Source organism: Pelophylax lessonae, assembly GCF_965119305.1.
Source record: "Pelophylax lessonae genome assembly, chromosome: 12".
NCBI classification, from domain to species: domain Eukaryota; kingdom Metazoa; phylum Chordata; class Amphibia; order Anura; family Ranidae; genus Pelophylax; species Pelophylax lessonae.
In genome coordinates, this window is record NC_138779.1 from 54,341,004 (window position 1) to 54,361,654 (window position 20,651).

At 42.7% G+C, this 20,651-nt stretch overlaps 1 protein-coding gene across 2 annotated transcripts in view; it reads left to right on the plus strand.

Annotated features, from left to right (window-relative positions):
- Window positions 1-20,651, plus strand: part of ROBO4 (roundabout guidance receptor 4) — a 187,424-nt gene that overhangs the window by 141,375 nt on the left and 25,398 nt on the right. For both annotated transcript variants that reach the window (XM_082273761.1, XM_082273762.1), the window contains exon 18: window positions 9,828-10,231. In XM_082273761.1, coding sequence (XP_082129887.1) covers window positions 9,828-10,231 — 404 coding nt within the window. The remainder of the gene's footprint in view (window positions 1-9,827; window positions 10,232-20,651) is intronic.

Consider the following 20,651-nt stretch of genomic DNA (forward strand, 5'->3'; position numbering starts at 1 on the left):
TAAATCCAAAAAAAACACAACCTATAACCCAATTGTTTGGTAAAATGTAAAAGATGATGTTAAGATGAGTAAATAGATACCTAACTTGTTACACTTTAAAACTGCGCACACTCATGAAATGGTGGCAAACTTTGGTACTTAAAAATCTCCATAGGCTGCGCTTTTACCAGTTTAGAGAGGAGGTCTAGAGCTAGAATTATGGCTCTCGCTCCAACGTTTGTGGCGATACCTCATGTGTGGTGCGAATGCTATTTACATATGTGGGCGCAGGGTACATATGTGCTTACTTCTACGTCAAGCACCAGGGGACAGGGGCACTTTAATTTTATATTATTTATTTTATTTTTATTTTTACGCTGTCTCTTTATTTTGTTTTAATCACTTTTATTCCCATTACAAAAAATGTTAGCATCCCTTTGTAATAGGAATAAGGAATGACAGGTCCTCTTTATGGAGACATCTGGGGTCAGTAAAGGCCCCAGATACCTCCTCTACCCTGGAAAGCATGAGATAACAAAAAAAAAAAAAAAAGAAGAATAAACATCGATCTCTGCTTTCCAGGGAAAACAATGGCAGTGTTTACATGTGCCAGAGCCGAAAGTGATGTCATGACACCGTTTTCAGCGTCCCAGGGTCATAGAGATGGCCGGGACCATCTGGTCTTTTAAACCTTAGCAGTGACACATCTCAAAGAAGTTGGGACAAGGCAAGAAAAAGCTGGCAAAGGTAGTGGTACTAACAAGGAAGAGATGGAAGAACATTTTACAACTAATTGGCAACAGTTCAGTACCATGATTGGGTATAAAAGAGCATCTTAAACAGTCTGTGTCTCAGAAGTAAGACAGGTATAGGTTTACCAGTCTGTGAAAAGCTGTGTCTAAAATAATGTTGAACAATTTCAGAATAATGTTCCTCAATGTAAAATTGCAAAGACTTTAAATATATCATCATCTACAGTACATAAAATCATTAAAATATTCTAAAAATCTGGAGAAATCTCTGTGCGCAAGGGACAAGGTGGAAATGCAATGTGTAAGGCCTCTTTGGGCCTTCAGATGGCACTGCATTAAAAACAGGCATAGTTCTGTGATAAACATCACTGCAAGGACTCAGGAATACTTCCAAAAATCACTTTCTGTGAACACAGCTTGCTGTGCCATCTAAAAATGCAAGTTAAAGCTCTATCATGAAAAGAAGAAGCCATGAACATTATCCAGAAATGCCAATGTCTTCTCTGGGCCAATGCTCATTTAAAATGGTCTGTTGCAAAGTGGAGAACTGTTCTGTGGACAGACGAATTTAAATTTGACATTCTTTTTGGCAACCATGGGCACTGCATCCTCCAGACTAAAGAGGAGAAGGACCTTCTGGCTTGTTAGCAGTTCAAAAGCCTGCATCTCTGATGGTATTGGGGGTTCATTGGTGTGTATGGAATAAGAAGATTGCACATCTGGAAAGGCACCATCAATGTTGAAAGATATATGCAGGTTTTAGAGCAGCATATGCTCCCATCCAGATGACATCTTTTTCAGGGAAGGCCTTGCATATTTCAGCAGGAAAATGCTAAACCGTGTACTGCATCTATGACAATATCATGGTTTCGTAGTAGAAGAGTTTGGGAGCTTTACTGGCCTGCCTGCAGTCCAGACATTTCACCAATTGAAAATATTTGGCACATCTTAAAAATATGACAAAGAAGTCTCCTCCGTTCCCAGACATTTACAGAGTGGTGTTAAAATAAGAGGTGAGGCTACAACATGTTAAACATGTCCCCATCCCAACTTTTTTGAGATGTGTTGCTGCCATTAATTTCAAAATTACCTTATTTTTATTCTTAAAATGGTACATTTTCTCATTATAAGCATTTGATGTTTTCTATTTTCTATTGTGAATAAAATTTGGGTTTATGAAATTTGCAAATCATTAAATTTTGTTTGTATGTAGATTTTACACAGCGTCCCAACTTTTTGGGAATCCTTGTATATCCTTTGAGCTCATTATCGCATAGTTCAGTGACCGGTGGTTTTCACACAGGGTACATGTCAATCGCTGCTAGGGCATATAGACAGCAATTGTATCTATGCGCGCTGTTCACACTGCAGTGCAGCCATGGGAAGTGGTGAAGTGAGCTGTGGTAAAATGCAAACATAGCATAGTCATGATTGAAGTGTCACTATAATTAAAAAACTGCAATTTGTAGTGTAGTGCTGCGCTGCCTCTCCTAAAGTGCAATGTGACTTCAAAAAATTATAATATAGGTGTACCTTCTTATTCCATAGTATAAAATCACTATTTAGCACACTTGTATAAAGTACTCGAAACCCATACTTGAGTAAAAGTACAAGTGCTCGATCAAAAAGTGACTTGAGTAGAAGTGGAAGTGCTCGATCAAAAAGCGACTTGAGTAGAAGTACTAAAGTATTCAACATTTTTTGTACTTAAGTATTGCAAGTAGTTTTTTTTTTTTTAATTTTGCTACTCAAGTAGTGAAAGTAAAAGTACAAGTACTGTGTTATGTAGTTATTAAAGAAAGAAGTCAAAAGTTTGAACATCATATTGTTTTTTATTATTTCAAATGATTAACCTAAAGGACAATCACAATTCCTTTGGCTGTAACTTTTTTTAAACAAAAACAGATAAAGTATGTCCCTCCCTTTCCACTTTAAAGCATCCCTCCTTCTCTTCCCTGCATGTTTTTTTTTTCTCCACAGCTTATAAACCAATGTGATATACAACAATATATTCCAATAATGAAATAAAGGAAGAGTGTATGAAATCAAAGTCAATAAAAAGTCCATATATATAATGCCATAATGCCATAATACCATATATACAGTGCTGTATCTTGGCCTAGGCCAACAAGGCCCAGGCCTAGGGCGGCACTTTGGAGGGGGCAGCAAAAAAGCTGCACCCTGAAAGAAAAAAAAAACAGCCTTCTCCCGGCTCCTGCTCGAAAAAGGTCCCCACCAGCTTGCGCTACACTTTTAGTATAGTGCCAGTCTTATGGAGCGAATTGGGCTGGAGGGCAGGATCCAGGAGGCAAATCAGTCTGGCACCCCCATAAAGGGTCACACTGCTAACTGTCGGTATGATAATACTGACCGATGAGGACATTCAGACAGACCGCAGGCCACTGACCACACTGATGAGGCGGCACTAAAAAGCTGCACTGATGGGGCTGCACTGATGGGCACTGATATGATGCACTGATAGGCTGCACTAATGGACACTGATAGGCTGCACCTGTGGCCACTGATGAGGCCACACTGATATGCTGCGCTGATGAGGCTGCACTGATGGGCAGTAATGAGGCTGCAGTGAGGGGCACTGATAAAGCTGCACTGATGAGGCTGAACATATGGGAACTGATGAGGCTGCACTGATGGGCACTGATAGACTGTGGTTGTGGTTTACAGATGACAAGGCGGGTCATAAACAGGAAGGGGTGTGGCCTTTACAGGAAGGGGTGGGCCATATTTAAATTAGGGGGTGCCCAAGTTTAGTCAGGCCTAGGGCAGCATAAAACCTAAATACACCACTGCATATATATGTGACAAAACAAGATGAATATATTTTCAAAGGTGCAGGAATCAAACAGGTGCTATTCCAAATAATAGGTGCAGACTCCCACCACCTTGTGGATTTCCCCCTTACCCGGCGGATGAAGGTAAGTGCAAAATAATATCCAAATAGACTCTTCCAGTGAAACAAAACTGCAAAACCTGTGCTCTCAACTTCCAGTGAAAAAAGCAAAATCAGCCTCTTACCAGAAAAAAGGTCTATGTACGCTTGTGACTCTCCTTGGTTGGGGGAGGTTCTCTTTCCCCTTAACCTCCCTGGCGGTATGATTATGTCAGGAATTATATACCAAAAGCGGTACAATTTTTTTCATGGAAATTTGGCGTTATGTATTATAGGCCTACAATTCTTAGTAATTACTGACTTAAACCTGACCAAAACAAGAGTCTAGTAGACATCCCAGATGTGATAAATTTGAAACACAAACGCATGAATTATAATCGAATCAATAATATAATTTTATTATATAATATATATAATAAAATTATATTATTGATTAGATTATAATTCATGCGTTATATATTATATATATATATGTGTGTGTGTGTGTATATATACACACACATATATATATATATATAATATATAACGCATGAATTATAATCGAATCAATAATATCATTTTATATATATATATATATGTGTGTGTATATAGGTATATATATATATATATATATATATACAATGTGTGTGTGTGTGTGTGTGCATATATATATATATATATATATATATATAATATAATATAATATAATATAATATAAAATGTGTTATGTGTTTGTGTTTTGTGCAACGTTTTGAATTTCCCTCCCTAGTTCCGCTCCCATGCAGCATTGCTGCTGCAGGGAACGGAACTAGGAAGTCATCATACCGACGGACGAGCGGCGGGACTCTCGGCTGGCGGTCACAGCAATGCGAGATCATCGCTGGATCGCCAGGAGAAGGTAAGAGACACCGCTGCGCTCTTTGCACATCTACCCCGAGCGTGACTCGGGGATACCGATCCTGGACTAAAAAATCCACCCCGAGTCACGCTCGGGATTACCACCAGGGAGGTTAACAGCAGATATGTAGACCATTTTATTTATACATACAGTAGCATTTATTTTCGTATGCGCTGATTTACACATGACATTATACACATTTTTTTGAACTTCATGAAATCTGCCATCTTCTGTTCTGGCAGTGGTAATTTTTAGAATTGTAACGAGTAACTATGCAGCACAAACAAAAAAATATCGGAGTAGAAGTATTGAAATCATCGAAAAAATGTAGTGAAGTAAAAGTGGAAGTAGGAGAAAATAAATTCTACTCCAGGAAAGTACAGATACCGCCTTTCGGTACTTAAGTACAGTAGTGAAGTAGTTCTACTTAGTTACTATACATCTCTGCTATTTAGATATATCTGTATAGTAGTACATCATAAATTAAATAACATAATTCTGCATGTAATCCGATGATACACACTGTAAAAATTGATACAAAATGGTGATAATAAATAAAGTGATGTATACATATACAATAAAGTACTTAGTGTCCATCCATTAGTGTAATAGCAATAGTATTCTGAGTGACATGTGAAGCCAAGTGTTATCTCCACATATATCCATAAAGAATGAGTGGTGTATAGAATAAATTATAAAGTGCTCAGTGTACATACATTAATATAATAACATGAGTGTTCTGAATAAAACATAAGCAATATCGCCACATATGTCCTTATCACCAATGGGGGGGTTCTTCAATTGAGTGAAATAAATTAAATAAAATGAGTGGAAAAATATTTCCAAAACTGTGCAATCTATAATATAAATGTCCAGTAAAGGTGCAAATGGTGAATCCTTCACTTATAGGTGTCTTGAAGAAAGTGATGGCGATCTTCAGTGCGGTGCCACCAAACCAGTGTGACTAGCCTCTTACCCCTCACTTTCTTCTAACCAGCCTTTTTGGTAGATAAGTGTCTCCAGGGGGTCCTGAATATATGGCGCCCACAAGGTATATCTAGTTTCCACTACTCCTTTGGATCGTCTATCTAACTCTTGTCAGTCAGTTGACTTCCCCTCAGCATTCACAACACATGCCTCTATGACTCTCTCTATGCGCTTCTTTCAGGAACCCTGGACTTCCTTCATTCAAGACAAATGGGTTCACTAAATGATTTGTTTCGAGGTACAAGATCGAATTTCGGTCCTGGCCGGGGGACAGGTTCTTTCTGTTAAATCTTTGCTGGTCTCCAGATCGTTTGAAGGATCTCTGAGATGCAGTGCATCAAGGAGTGATTGTGCTGAGTCCTCCACAGGAATGCTTTCAAGGTTTCTATTCAAACCTGTTCACAGTGCCCAGAAAAGAGGGCAAGGTGCGTCCAATCCTTCCTACCACTGTTTTGGACGGTGGTCACCACAGACGTCAGGCTGGGGTGGACTGCTGGGGAGGCTCTGTGCCCAGGGGACCTGGTCAACAGTGGAGTCTTCCTTACCGATCAATATTCTGGAGCTCAGAGCCATCAAGCTTTGCCTGATCTACTGGTTGAAATCGGCTACGGGGTTCCCTGGTTCGGATCCAATCAGACAATGCCACGGCCGTGGCTTACATCAATCATCAAGGGGGCACCAAGAGTGTCCTGGCGGCCAAGAAGGTGGACGAGATTCTGGTATGGGCGGAAGACAATGTTCCAGGTCGTCAGGTGCTGGATCAAGGGGAATGGTCCCTTCATCCGGAGGTGTTTCTTCTCCTCTGTATCCGGTGGGGAACTCTGGAGGTAGACCTGTTTGTGTCTCGCCTCAACAAAAAAGTCCAGAGGTTTGTGCCCAGGTCTCGGGATCCTCTGGGCGATTCCACAGATGCCTTGGTGGCTCATTGGAGCCAGTATCGGCTGTTCTATGCCTTTCCTCTGATAAAACTCTTGCCAAGATTTCTCCGCCAGGTGGCAGTGGAAGGAATTTCAGTTGTTCTGGTGGCTCCAGACTGGCCTCGTCGGTCTTGGTACGCAGACCTCGTAAAAATGGTCACCGATCCTCCGTGGAGACTTCCTCTGAGGGAAGATCTGCTGTCCCAGGGACCGATCTTCCATCCTGCTTTAAGGTCGCTTGCTTTAAAGGCCTGGCTGTAGAGGGGCAGGTGTTGAGAGATAGGGGTTTCTCAGAATCTATGATTCCTACCCAGTTGAAGGCTAGGAAGGCAACTTCTAGGAAGATTTACCGTCATACATGGAAATCGTATATTTCATAGTGTGAATCGCTGAAGCTGCACCCTCGCTTGTTTTCTATAAAATCCAGTTGTTTAAAAGGTCGTTGTGATAAAGGTGCTGAGTGATGAAAAAAAGTCCTTGAAAAGGTGCTGAAGTGCTCATAAAGTGCTCCTTCAAAAAAGGAGTTAATGGATTAATGCAGTTTCAGATTGATTTGATAATTTATTACATGATTTAAAAGGGACATCACGTTAATTTCTGTTTTAGATACGTGTGAACATCACTCACACTAGGTAATACCCAATATAGCCATCCTATAAGCTCCTCTCCCATCAGTGTACAGAGTAACTCCTCACGCTGCCAGCCTAATTTCAACTTTCTGTTTGATTATTCTGAGTATAAAATTCAATCTCTTTGATTTATGACTTTAAGGGGAATGAATTATTGAACCAGAGGATTACTTTATTTTATATTTCCCTGGTGTGGTCACATTAGTCCCGATTAAGTCACTTCATTGTAAGTGCATTTTTACTATTTGACATTCATTAAAGTGGTTCTATAGTACTATCCAGTATCCTCTGTTTCTATTTTTGCATATATATAAGACCTTTAGGTATAGACTTAGCTTTCAAGGATTTGCAGATCTGCCTTGATACCAATGCAGTCCTTTAACCTCTTACATAGACATTGATCGGCAGTACATAAATAGTGCAGCGTCTTCGCTTAGAGGAGAAAAGCTACGACCGCAAGGAGTTAAATCGATGAATTTTTTCATCCAGTTCCCGAGCACACAAGGACGGTTAGGAAAGGGCGACGCAGCTTTATCAGATAGAGCTCCAACCTGCCCGGCTTCCATATCAGTCTATCAGGGAGAGAGGAGATTAATTAGATGAAGAGCTATTGATTTGGGCCGAGCTGCCCAGCAATTCCTCCACTGTATCCGGGATCTGATCCTCCGTATGGTCCGAGCGACATTGAGCAAACTAATTGAGATGTGCTGAGAATGTGGAAGAGAATGTAGAATATATTTATTTAATGGAGGAAAAAAGACCAGTAAATCCACCTTGTGTGTCTGCATTTCCTATTAATGGCTAATAATTTTATCTGGAGAAGTTTTTGTTTCTTCAACAAACATTATTCTGTATCTGGGGTTTCCGTTTTTTGATCTTAGGCTCCGCTCACATCTTGGCATCCCGGATCCTGAATCACGGCAAATCGTGGGATGCCTATGTGATTCTCGTCACTTCCAATGGCATCCCAAACGCGGCGTGATTTTGCCACGATTGTCACCCGACAAATCACAGTAAAATTGTGCATGCAGAACCCCAAAATAGGTTCTTGATTTTGGAAACCGCGATTCTGTTTGCGGCAGACGCCAAGATGTGAGCAGAGCCTAAGTGTAATGAAAGTGACATACATTACTAATTTGCATGTTGACGCCTTCAGAGCTAATAAATTATTACTATTATATTGATTATCAAATAAAAATGGTACATATTTATCATTATTGTTTAGTTTTGTGTTTTTATTTCTAAGGGTAATTTACCCTTTTTTTACATACTGTATCTATGTAGTAAGAGATTCTATATTGGGGCCCCCTTATATTCCTTGTTTGTCCAGACCCCATAAAATTTGAAGAGGAACTTAACTCAGCCTAGACCCCCCACCCCCACCCCCACTCAAAAAAAATCCCTAACAATAGAAACCTGTATCAAACAAAAACATACTGGAGTGCAGCATTGTCGTAGTTCGCCCATTTTCCAGCCCCACTATGTTTACTGCATGTGCAGATAAGTTGCTAGACTCTGCCTGTCGCACATAAGCAGACACGCACAGGAATACCTGCAAGAGTACTGCCCATACAGGTGGGCCAAGAAATCATCACCGGCCTAGGCCAGGATTTAGGAGTTAAAAACAGAAAAATAAACCACAACAAATTTTGCCACTTTTCATGGCTTCATCAGGGTTATGTGTGCTCCTTAGTGCTCTTTGTGACATTGCTCATAATGGAAATTCAACACACTGAAATAATAATAATGGCCACGGACGTGAAGGGACAACAGCCTTTTAATCTCAGTGCTATGTGAATCGTGCATAACGTGATACAAAACACCACTTATTACTCCATACAGCTCCTGATGGGCACTGTAGGGCTTGGTTTACACTAGCGGCAGAGCTTGCCACTCCTCTAAAAAGCAATCCTTATCAGTGCCCATTTCAACCCTCAAAATGCCAACCTACTGTGCCAGAACTGAGTGTAAGGTTGTAGGGCAGTTGCAGCACAGCACCAATTGCTTGAATAAGTCATGTTTGGCAGCAGTGTTGTTGCTGAATATAACAGGGGGGATCATTTTTGCCACAGCCACAAAGTATTGCGTTCATGTCATGTGTACACCCCAAGGGGCTGCCTGATTAACCACATATTTTTTAACCCCCCCCCCTCCCCCACACCCAACTGCAAGTGTAAACAAGTCTTGTCTCTCTCAGTTGACAATGTTCTCCTTTCCCTGCCTACTCATTTCATCATAGAGGTCCCCTGCCTGAGTCCCTGACAATGTCAAATGTGATGAAACGCGTAGGCTGAAACATGAGGACATCATCACTCAAAAGAATGCCGTTATGTATTGAATAAAATAATTATAATACACTTTAGACTCGACTAAATATACTTACCAGACTACAGTATTTATAAGAAGCAGTGTCAACACTTCATTGCTTCCTTGAGCCCTCTGAGAGCCACAAATCCTGGAGCACTTTAAAATTTGGAGCTCAGCAAGCCCCTGCAATGTGTTTAAGGCTCCATCCCATCTCCACACCCTCCCATTGACTACAAAGACATAGTGAAGTACCTGTGGGAGGGTGCAGAAGGTGAGATAGAGGCTCACCTTTAATGGTATAGTAGGTGTTTTCTTGACCTGCTGCAGTGGAGGTTGAGAACCTGTCTGTGCAGTCTGGCAGAAATGCCTAGATCACAATAGTATCTGCCATTTGTAAATCCTTAGGCAGGTAAATGGGTTCTGATTTTTGTATTCTAAATGTAAATATGAAATATCTTTGTGTTTAAGGCACCCCTCTGAGAGTGAATCGATCCTCCCGAGGCCCTTCTCCTCCTCCAACACCTATGGCTATATCTGCAGCCCTTTGCCATCCGAGCTGGAAGAAGTGGATGCGGGGGATGAAGATGATGACCTGGAACTGGGAGAGGTCAGCTCATTAAAGTCGTATCGCAAGTATTGTGAGACGCCTACATCCAGCATCAGTGAATACGAGAGCTCTATGGCCGGCTCATTGGTCAACGGCTGGGGGTCAGTATCTGAGGATAATTTCACCAGCGCCCGCTGCAGCATGGTCAGCTCCTCTGATGGCTCTTTCCTGATGGACGCCAGTTTTGCCAAGGCTCTGGCTGTGGCCGTGGACAGTTTTTGCTTGGGAATGACGCAGTCGGAGGTAGCGGACCGACTCCAAAGTGGTAAGTGACTAACGCCCTCAAAGATTGTGCCCATGTCCTCCTCTTCTTTACACCATGTAGATCCACAGTACAGCTTCCCTAGGAGAAAATGAGAAACATCTTTCATGTTATCAGATCACTGAGCCATGTATAGAGAACAAATTCCTGGCGAAATCGAAAAGCTTATAGGGAGCCTAAAACTGACCTCCAGCTTTTTCTTCAGTCCTGCACAGTTGTTTGAGCTCCTTTCCTGTACTAAAATTACTTTGATTTCACTGCACACTGTGAGCTTCTCACAATGTGCATTAGAAGCTGCAAGAGGTCTGAAAGAGCCTGCCTTATTTCCTTGCTGGACATCCTCCAGCCTTTTCCTCCCCACGCTGACTGTCCCTGGCCGCCCCTTCATTCATTGGATTTAAGTTCTTTCAATCATGGAGGCTCAGCGTCACATGTGTGTGTTACCCAGGATGGTGTTAATGCACATACAGTCTTTATGAGCATGCCCGAAACTCCAGACAGACATCCATCCATCTAGACATTTTATTATATATTATTATATATATATTATATTATATTATATTTGCATAACTCCTCCGCTGGTTGCATCATGGCGGAGGTTTTTTTTGGGAGGAGTACTGCGGCAGGGTGCTGTGATGTTTGCCCGTCCCTCCCACCAGACATGATCTGCATAGGAACCCAGTGATGACATCATTAAGTATAAAATTAGATATGCATTTAAAATATGAAACTTTTATTCAAAAATGTCATTAGCATTTTGAGGAGGGAAGGAAAGGAGAAAGCAGGGAAGCAGCTTAAACGTCAGCCCTAAAGTAAATTTAAACCCATTCACTTACCATAGGTTCACATCTATGTGGTTCTGGTTAATGCAGTTTTCAGGCATGTTTTGCGGCACTTTGCATTTTTTTTTTAACTCTATAGCTGGTTGTTAAGGAGTAGGCCAAAAAGCCATCCACCGTGTCTGTAAAACCGCATTCTGAGTCATCAGCTGTCAGCGGGCTTTCCCACTGACAGCTGAATGTAAAAACAATAAAAAAATTGGCAAAACAACGATGTGTGGTCCCCCCCCACCCCCAGTCCATACCAGGCCATTAGGGTCTAGTATGGATTTTGAGGGGAAATGCCAAAATGTAAAAATAACAGCGTGGGGTTTCCTCCCAGAATCCATACCAGACCCTTATCAGAGCATGCAGCCCAAGCGAGCACCATCCCCCCCCCCGAACCATACCAGACCACATACCTACAATATCGGGGGTGTTGATGGGGACAAGGCCTCTTCCCCACAACAGGTGAGGGGCTTATCGGAATCTGAAAGCCCCCTTTAACAAGGAGACCCCCAGATCCTGCCCCCCCCCATGTGAATGAGTATGGGCTACCTACCGCTTCACCATAAAAGTATAAGAAGTGAGTAAAGACACACCAGGAGTCCTTTATTAAAAAATAAAAAAACAATGTCCCTGCATAGCCCCCCTGCCCCAAAGCACCCTCCCCATATTAAGGGCATGTGGTCTGGTATAGTCCAGGAGGGGGGGCGCTAGCTTGTCCCCTCCCTTTTCTGACCCGCCGGGCTGCATGCTCAGATAAGGGTCTGGTATGGATTTTGCGGGGGGACCCCATGCCGTTATTTTGCCGATTTTTAATTTTTTTTATTGCCAGCAATTCTTGTTTTTACATTCAGCTGTCAATGGGATAGCCTGCTGACAGCTGATGACAAAGCAAGTGTGAATGAGCAAAAAAAAAAAAAAAAAGAATAATACACATAATATCTCTACAAATTGCAATTAAGTGTTAATAATATTTATCTTCCATTTCAGGCTGCAGTCAGCTATGGTTTCCTAAAATATCTAGAAAATGCAAAGATCTTTTCTTTGCAACCATGGCAACAGTACTCTCTAATTAGTATTTCCTTTGATTCTTATCCCTTGCTCTCATTTGTTCTCCTAATTAGTTTGTTGCATATATCAAGAAGCTTCAACAGCACTTACACCTTGGTTTAAATTTGCTCTCTGATTTTTGTCCTCCTCCACTGTTGCTAGTTCCCCGCAGCAACTTTCCTGATATAATCACAGACATGGGGGTATTATATTGGGCCTGCAGAGTGTTCACATTCTTGTGCTGCAATCTGGTGCATGTGTGAAGAGATGCAAGAGAGAATAATGGCCAAAGACAGAGACAAGCCACCTTCTCCATGACATCTCCAAACACCAGAGTCACATTGCAAAGCAGGCCTATCAGGCTAAAAACCACCAGAACTCAGCTGACAGGAGGAAAGTTGCTCCAGAAGGTGGGGGGAGGGTGCACTGATTCATTAAAAAGAACCCATGCTTTGTAAAGCAATAGTTTCCCTTGTAAGCCCCATTGCCACTTGTGAATAAGACTGTGTGAGATTACATGCGGGAACCCCAGTGGGTGATCCCAACAATTAACTGTGGTCATGTGCGATTACATGCGGGAACCCCAGAGGGGGTTCCCTAATTAGCTGTGGGAAGAAGCCCCATTGAAAGCAATGGGAGGTTGACAGCTCCCGCAGCTAATCGTGGCCATTCCCATGTAATCGCTCTCTGTAAAATTTTGGATTTCAAGAGCATGCCTATGGTATATGCTTCCAGAAGTAGTCATTGTTGCCTTACCCCTCCAGGTTGTGACCACACCTTTCCCCTGACCCATACCTGGATGCCACTATATATATATAAATACATATATACACATATATATACACACACATATATATATATATATATATATATATATATATATATATATATATATATATATATATATACATATATTGTTTTTTTTTTTTTAATTCTCTTTTATTAAAATTTTTTAATAAAATACAATTTCAAAACATAGCCTCTGGGCATACTCCAGCACAAAAACATTACAACACACCAAAAATACCCCAGCTCAACAACTGCAGAAGGAAAATGGGGAAAACAAGGAGTACTCATAGGTGATCAGGTATGCCAGCAGCAAGAGACTTGTAAGCAGGAGGACATAGAGTGGAGATGGACTCGTCAGGCAAGGATGATACAGGAACTTAGGCAGGTCCATTGCAACAGGAAGCTCAGCAATAAAATATCAAAGGTCTAACTACATAATTACCAATTAAATAATGAAAATATTCCATACCCTGCCTCCAAAAAATCTATAGCCGTGGATCATCAGGGTAATCCCCCAATCACAGGGTCAGGACCAGCATCAGTTGTGGATGTTGATTCAAGCTGAATATCCCAAACTTTTTCAGGCACCCTCTAGAACAGGGATATGCAAACTGTGGCCCTCCCGCTGTTGCAAAACTACAAGTCCCATAATGCCTCTGCCTCTGGGTGTCTTGCTATGCCTCATGGGACTTGTAGTTCTGCAACATCTGGAAGGCCACAGTTTGCCTATCCCTGCTCTAGAGATATACAGTACGTCAGTTTATAGAGTGGAACTGCTGAATTCACCAGAGCCTTCCAGCAATTGAGGGACAGGAGTCTATCAGACTTCCACTGTAAAACTATAGCTTTCTGGCATAGAAAAGCAACAGACCTAGCAAAATTCTAGTTTCCCTGGTGGATGCCAAGGGTGGTACCAGGCCCAAGAGACACACTGCAACGGTTTGGGAAATAGTAATAGTGGTCAGTGAATGATGCCAACATATTTTTGCCACCCTCTTTGTTTCCAGGATACTGGTACAGCAACCAGTGATGCTGTACCCTAGTTGGCAGCATCCTAACAACTACTGCTGTGATGCTGTCGGTTGCTAGGAGGCAGTTCGCTGTGCCATGCAGTGTCATTGGCTGTTATAGTGAAGATGAGGGCCATAACAACAAATGGCACTTTACTGCTCAACCACCAGTATCCTAGCAAATAGATCTGTAATGCTGTCCTATGTATACAGGACAACGTTACTGAGCAACAATGAGGTTGGAGTCTTTGGTATGGACGTTACAGCTTCAGTGCCTACTCCCATGAAGTGCCACCTGAGGTGGTCGCTTCTCTTAGCCTTATTGGTGGCACACCCCTGTTCAATAGAGAGGACACATCTCTCCAGTTGAGACCTAGACTGCAATAAAATCCCTACAATATTCTATACCTTCCACGCTTCATCCAAAATTAATAAGAGATTTAGTTGTTATCATGTGCTTTTTCTATGGTACCTTATTTCAACCTTTCACACCTCAAAACTCAAAATGATCTTTCTGGATCCTTGGGTAACACTGATATTTCAAGCCACCTTCAAAGGGGTAATACCAATATATGAAGGTGGCCTGAAGTATCTGTGTTACCCAAAGATCCGGAAAGATCATTTTAACCCCCTACTGATGGGACACAAGTGTGTATAGATCATACTTAATTGTAAAGTCATATATCCCAGGTGAGAGCACATTTGGTGAAGGGTGCACTTATCGCATGCAGTGGTTTTGGCACTGAATGGTGGATTAATAGTAGAATAACTACAAGCACTTTTATTACTGTGGACTATTACTTTTTGAGAAGTGATTTATTTTATATCACATGCAGCAGTGATTTATGGGACTAATTTATGGACTTTTATCCAATGTGATTTATGTTGTTTAAGGCTGGGTTCATACACTGGGTTTTCCCGCATCTAATTCGCATGACAGGAGAGTATGACCGGATCTCAATGGAGCCAGTTCACATACCAGAGGGGCAGCCATGATCCACAATTGGAAAGGGTCTTTGGCTCTGAATCAGATGCGAATTCAAGCAGAAATTCGGACCTGATTCGCACGGTAATTGGTGAACAGGCAATCACCAGACCCCATGCTGTAAGTGGCGGCCGCAGCATGTGTGAACCCAGCCTAAGTAAATTTTCATTTTGGGTTTTTGTCTTTTATTTTGAGGTATATTATCACAGTGTATATTCTGAGGAGGTATTATTGTGTAGAGCGGCACCAGAGAGTTTAGTTTCTCTGTAGACCCATGAAGCTCACACTAGGACTGGGGTGGATCATCCAGATCAGCGTTTCTCAACCTTTTTTTAGTCATGGCACCCTTTAAAAGTGTGCAAAATCTCAAGACACCCCTGTCTAAAATTTAAAAAACATAAATGTTACTTCTCAGTGGGAACCCTGAGTCTGGGACGATGCACACAACCACCTTGATTAAATGAACTTCACATCAGAGGTCTCTACTTTACATCAGAGTCCCCTCTATACATAGAAGCCCATATCACCACAGAGCTCCCATTACATAAGATTCCCCCATCAACTCATAGTCTACCTATATACATGAGAGCCCCCCGATCATATTGGAGTACCCCCATGACACAGTCTCCCCATCACATAACCAAATACTCCTCCCCATCACTGAGTCTTCTCATCCATCTCTAATCCAGGGCAAACTGGGTCTTGTGCTCATGGCACCCCAGGGGAACCCAAATGGCAACCTGGCTGAGAAACTCTGGTCTAGATAGCCTCACTAACAGCAAAAAAGTCCTGGTAAGGGACCAAACCCTGCCCTTCTCCTCCTAGAACTAAGAAAAAGTTTGAATTCAATGCAAAAAAAACTCTTATGTATATTCATAGTCTATATGTATATTGATATTCTACTGTGACTCTCTATAGATGCTTTGTAAACACTGGGTTCCTCAAAGCATTGTAGCCCTTTACAATATCGCCATGCACGCCCCTGACAAATTGCCCATTTTTGCCTTTCCAAGACGCTTGTTTCCATAGCAACCCTTTAATGCGGAGTTTATCAGCACATAATTGACATCTCAGAGATTTTAACTATGTGAATAGGGAGAGGTGAGCTGGACGATTGCTCCTCAAAGACCCAGAGGACTCATTACTCACCATTAACGATCCCAGAGGCTGTGGATTCTCAATTAAGGGGAGGACAGGTGATCTGGCAATTCTTGTTAGAGTATACGAGTAATGATCAGATACAAGGTCCTTTTATTCAGCTCTAATCATGCAGGATATTGTTTTATAACAATCGGCCGTCGATTTCTCCTAAACAACCCGGAGATCCTGTTCTACCTCCTTTCTCCAAAGTGAGAGATCACCAAGCAGGCCACCCCAACACCCTTGGAAATTTGGAGTCTGCACCTTTCTGCTGATGGACAGCATGGACTAATGGGGAGGTCCTTATTATATTGTGGAAGCAGAAAACTTTTTTCTTGATCCAGAGCTGTCCAGCAGTGACATGGTTGGACAGGGTGGAAGGGGGGCTATATACAGGAACAGGAATTTATATGGATTATATGGTCCTAAACTAGTATGCATACATGTGTAAACCCTTGGTGTAAATAATGTTATCACCATGTGTTCATTTAACATACCTTGTTTCCATGTATAGTAATATTATATATGCATTGTATAGGCAAAAGTTGGTGGACAGCTGACCATCACACCTGTATGAGTTTGTTGGGTGTCCTATTCCAAATCCATGGCCATTTATTTAGAGTTGGCCTCTGTTTGTGACTTTAACAGCCGTCACCCTTTGGTAGGGCTTCCCACAAGATTTATAGTGTTTCTGTGGGAATTTGAGCTCATTTGTTAGGTCAAGGACTGATAATGGATAAGCAGACCTGGCTCACCATGAGATTTCCAATTCTTCCCAAAGGTGTGTAGTAGGGTTGAGATGAGGTCATTCAAGTTCCTCCACTCCAAAATGGTCAAACCATGGGGTTGATTTACTAAAACTCAGAACCTGGTGCAGCTGTGCATGGCAACCAATCAGCTTTTAATTTCAGCTTGTTCAATTAAGCTTTGCCAATAAAATCTGGAAGCTGATTGGTTTCTATTCAGAGCTGCATGAGATTCTGTGTGCTCCAATATTAGTAAATCTCCCCATGTCTTTCTGAAACAGAAAAGAGCCTTCCCCAAACCATTACCACAAAGGAAAAGTGCAAGTGAAGTGCAAAATTGTCTAAAAGGTCTGTAGTGGTGTGCCCCTTTATCCAGATGCTTTAACTCGATTCCCCACAATCCTCCTATGCTCCCAGCATCCCATGAGTTCCAGGACATGCCCAGGGAGTATAAATGCCAGCTCCGCCCAGCTTCCTGTGCTCAGAGAGATCCTGCCTGATGGGACAGCAGTGACTGGGCAAGTGAGCTGTCCCCAGGTGCTGGGTCCTCAATCGATCAGTCTGGTGTGTGGGCCACCAGCAGTGAGCACAAGAGCACGCAGCATTTATCCAAGCCCCAGTCACTGGACAGGACTCTGTTACAGTCCATGTGGAGAAGCTGTCCAAGCAGTGGGGTGGTCCTATCTACGGCCCCCAGAGCCTCCTGACCAAAGTCAGCATCAGCAGCGCCTGTATGAAGTCCATACCAGCAGGAAATCCCCTCAGATCACAGTCTGCTGAATGAACGATCAATCTATTGGAACACGTGAGAATCTTCAGTTCTTTATCTTATCAGTAAACTGAACTCAGAACACTCTGCTGCCATCTAGTGGCCATTACTAGAACTGCAATATAATTGTTTTCACATGTTTTATGAATGTTTCTCCCTTCCTCATATTGCTGTTTTGTACTGCAAACCCCTGTTCACATGATCTCCTGTGTAATCTACGTTCTACATTGTTAAGTAAAGTAGAAATTGCACATCACCACTGGTCTGATTATTTGGCTGATACCGTTACATAACAGGTCTTTGTAGGCTGTAGTTTTAACAGTACCCTTCACCGAAAACACCCGCTCGGAGCTCTGATCTCAGTTCTTTTGGAAGGAATTGGTTTGCCAAATGTGAGCCACATCTTCTCACCCAATATCAGTAACTGACCACAAATTTCAGATTTCCACAATCATTAGGAAAGTCTTCCCTGAAAATTGGCAGCTGTTACAGCCACTAAGGGGAAGGGGGGAGAGGGGCAGCTCCATGTTAATTGCTCTACTTTTGGCCAAACGTTTGGCCATATAGGGCAATGTTTCTCAGTCCTCAAGTACCCCTAACAGGTCATGTTTTCAGGATTTCCCTCAGATAAAACGACTGTGGTAAATACTAAGGCTGTGAAATTGATCGAATCACCTGTGCAAAATAATGGAGAGCTTGAAAACATGACCTGTTGGGGGTACTTGAGGACTGGAGTTGAGAAACAGTGATATAGGGCAGTGGTCGCCAACCTTTCGGACTTCAGGGACCACTAAACTCACAATTTTGAATCCCGTGGATTACTAGCATGAATTTTACATGCCTTAGGGCTCTTTCACACTATGTGTCCATCGGATGGACTCCGTTTATCTCAGCGGGGGATCAATCCGCCGATCCCCCACTGAGCAGGAGAATGACAGCTGTTCTCCGCACTGTGTGCAGAGACACAGCTGTCAGAGCCCCATACATCTCTATGGGGGAATTGGATGGGAACGGACCGTCGGTCCGTTCTCATCCGATCCGCTGGACGGATGGAAAATAGGGTTTCCATCCGTCCAGACTTGACGGATCGGATGTCAGCGGACATGTCTCCGCTGACATCCAATGCCCCATAGGGATGCATGGTGGGACCGTTCAGATCCGCCAAAAAAACTGACAGGCGGATCTGAACGGTCCGCCTGTGTGAAAGGGGCCTTATACACACAATGCTCTGGCTCCCTCCCCCTTGATCACACTGCTGCCTTATACACACGATCCTCTGACTCACGGCCCTCTCCTCCCTACACTCTGCATCATACTGCTGCCTTACACAGACACATTATTGGATCTCACCTCTTTATCCAGCCATGTGCTTGAGCGAGCTTTGTGCTCTCTCCCACAGTCTGTCATCAGCGCTGCCATTGGAAGTCCCCTCCTTCTTCATCTCCCACTCTCTGCACTACTCTCGGCTCCTCCCTCTGAGTTCACAGGAGCCAGAACTATAAAGGAGGCATTGGGTATCAATGCGTGCTGGCAGTATTGACTGTCAGCATGCATTGAGAAGAACACTGGAAACAACATTGGGTGGTATACATCTGCCATAATGTTTATAATCGGCAGAACCCTTGGGGACCACCAAAATTTCCTCGTGGGCCATCAGTGGTCTACGGAACACTGGTTGGCTACCGCTGATATAAGGCATTTCCAGAGCTTGTGCAATCACAAAGGAGCAAGAAAGATATTTAATACAATTGATAAACTTGTTGATTTCAGTTCTTTGTCGTGCAATCTGAAATTGATCAGATTGGTTAATGACTGTTATAACGGCAATTGCCCAATAGGACTGGAACAAGTGGCGCTGGTCTTCACTATCATTATCAGACAGAAGAGACACTTAGAACTGAGGACACCACTTTCACACTAAATGAAGCCCAGCAAAGGTTAGCCACCTTCAGAAACAACGGTTGTTTCAGCCGTACATCTGTCGGAGCCGCGTATGTACGTAATAACGGGATAACAGCACTTCCGAAATCCATTAATTATCCGACTGATGTTGTAATGAATTATTTTTTCCTCACCACTAATTCATTACCGGCTGTTAATTGCAAGTTTTGTTTTATTAAAAGGTGCAAATAACATAGATTGTAAAAGCCGCTGGAACGAGACCTGCTTTATGAGGAAATTAGGTTTAACAGCGGGTTCTTTAATGGCGCGCTCCAATCAATCGCTTTTGTCAGCCTTCCCGGGCACGCTTAATGGGGCAGAGCTGACAATCTGTGTACGGCTATTGATGGCGGTTATAAAACAACAGCCCGATGCCAGTAAATCCTCACTCTCTGTTTATTTAAATCTATGGCACTTTTTTTTTTTTTTTTCACGCAGCCGTGCCTCATTTGGACCCACTGAGAGGTCTTTGGTGGTCGAGGAGTTAACATTGCGTTTTTTTGCAGATAACTTATGTTCCCAAGCAGGATCCGGAGTTATCAGACAAAATCTGATTATTTTAAGCGGCTTTACTGCAACATCTGTCTGTCACACAAAAGCACAGCGCTGTATAATTCAATGTCGGACAAGGACAGAGGGGATTAGAAAGAAGGCTGAAGTGTGGGAAGAAGATGTTGCTGTAGCTGTTATGGGTGGAGCAAGATGGAAGTAATACAGTGATAGAGAAGGGTCCAGCTTCTTAAAAAGCAACTCCAGAAGCATTCCAACCTCACTGTAATGGTCATAGATGAGGGTGGACTTTGGGTGGAACCTAATTAGCCATCTGAGAGTTTGGTGGACCTTGAGTGGAGCATTCAGTGCAAGCATAGTGACAGCATGCAAACAAGTATCACTGGTGGATGTTGAACCCAGCAGAGCTATTGTGTTCTCCTTGAAGAGGGGGGGGGGGGGGTGTCCATAGGACCACTATGGACACCACGGATTGCAGGAAAGAAAACTCTTCAATTCCCCCATCAACAATGACTCCCTCTTGTGCAGCTATTGTTTTCTCCTGGGGGAAGGGTGGCTATAGATGGTGAAATTTTCTTTCCTGCAACCATGGACTGCTGGAAAGAAAATCGCTTAATTCTAGTAATCGACCGATATTGGTTTTTCGTTGCCGATACCGA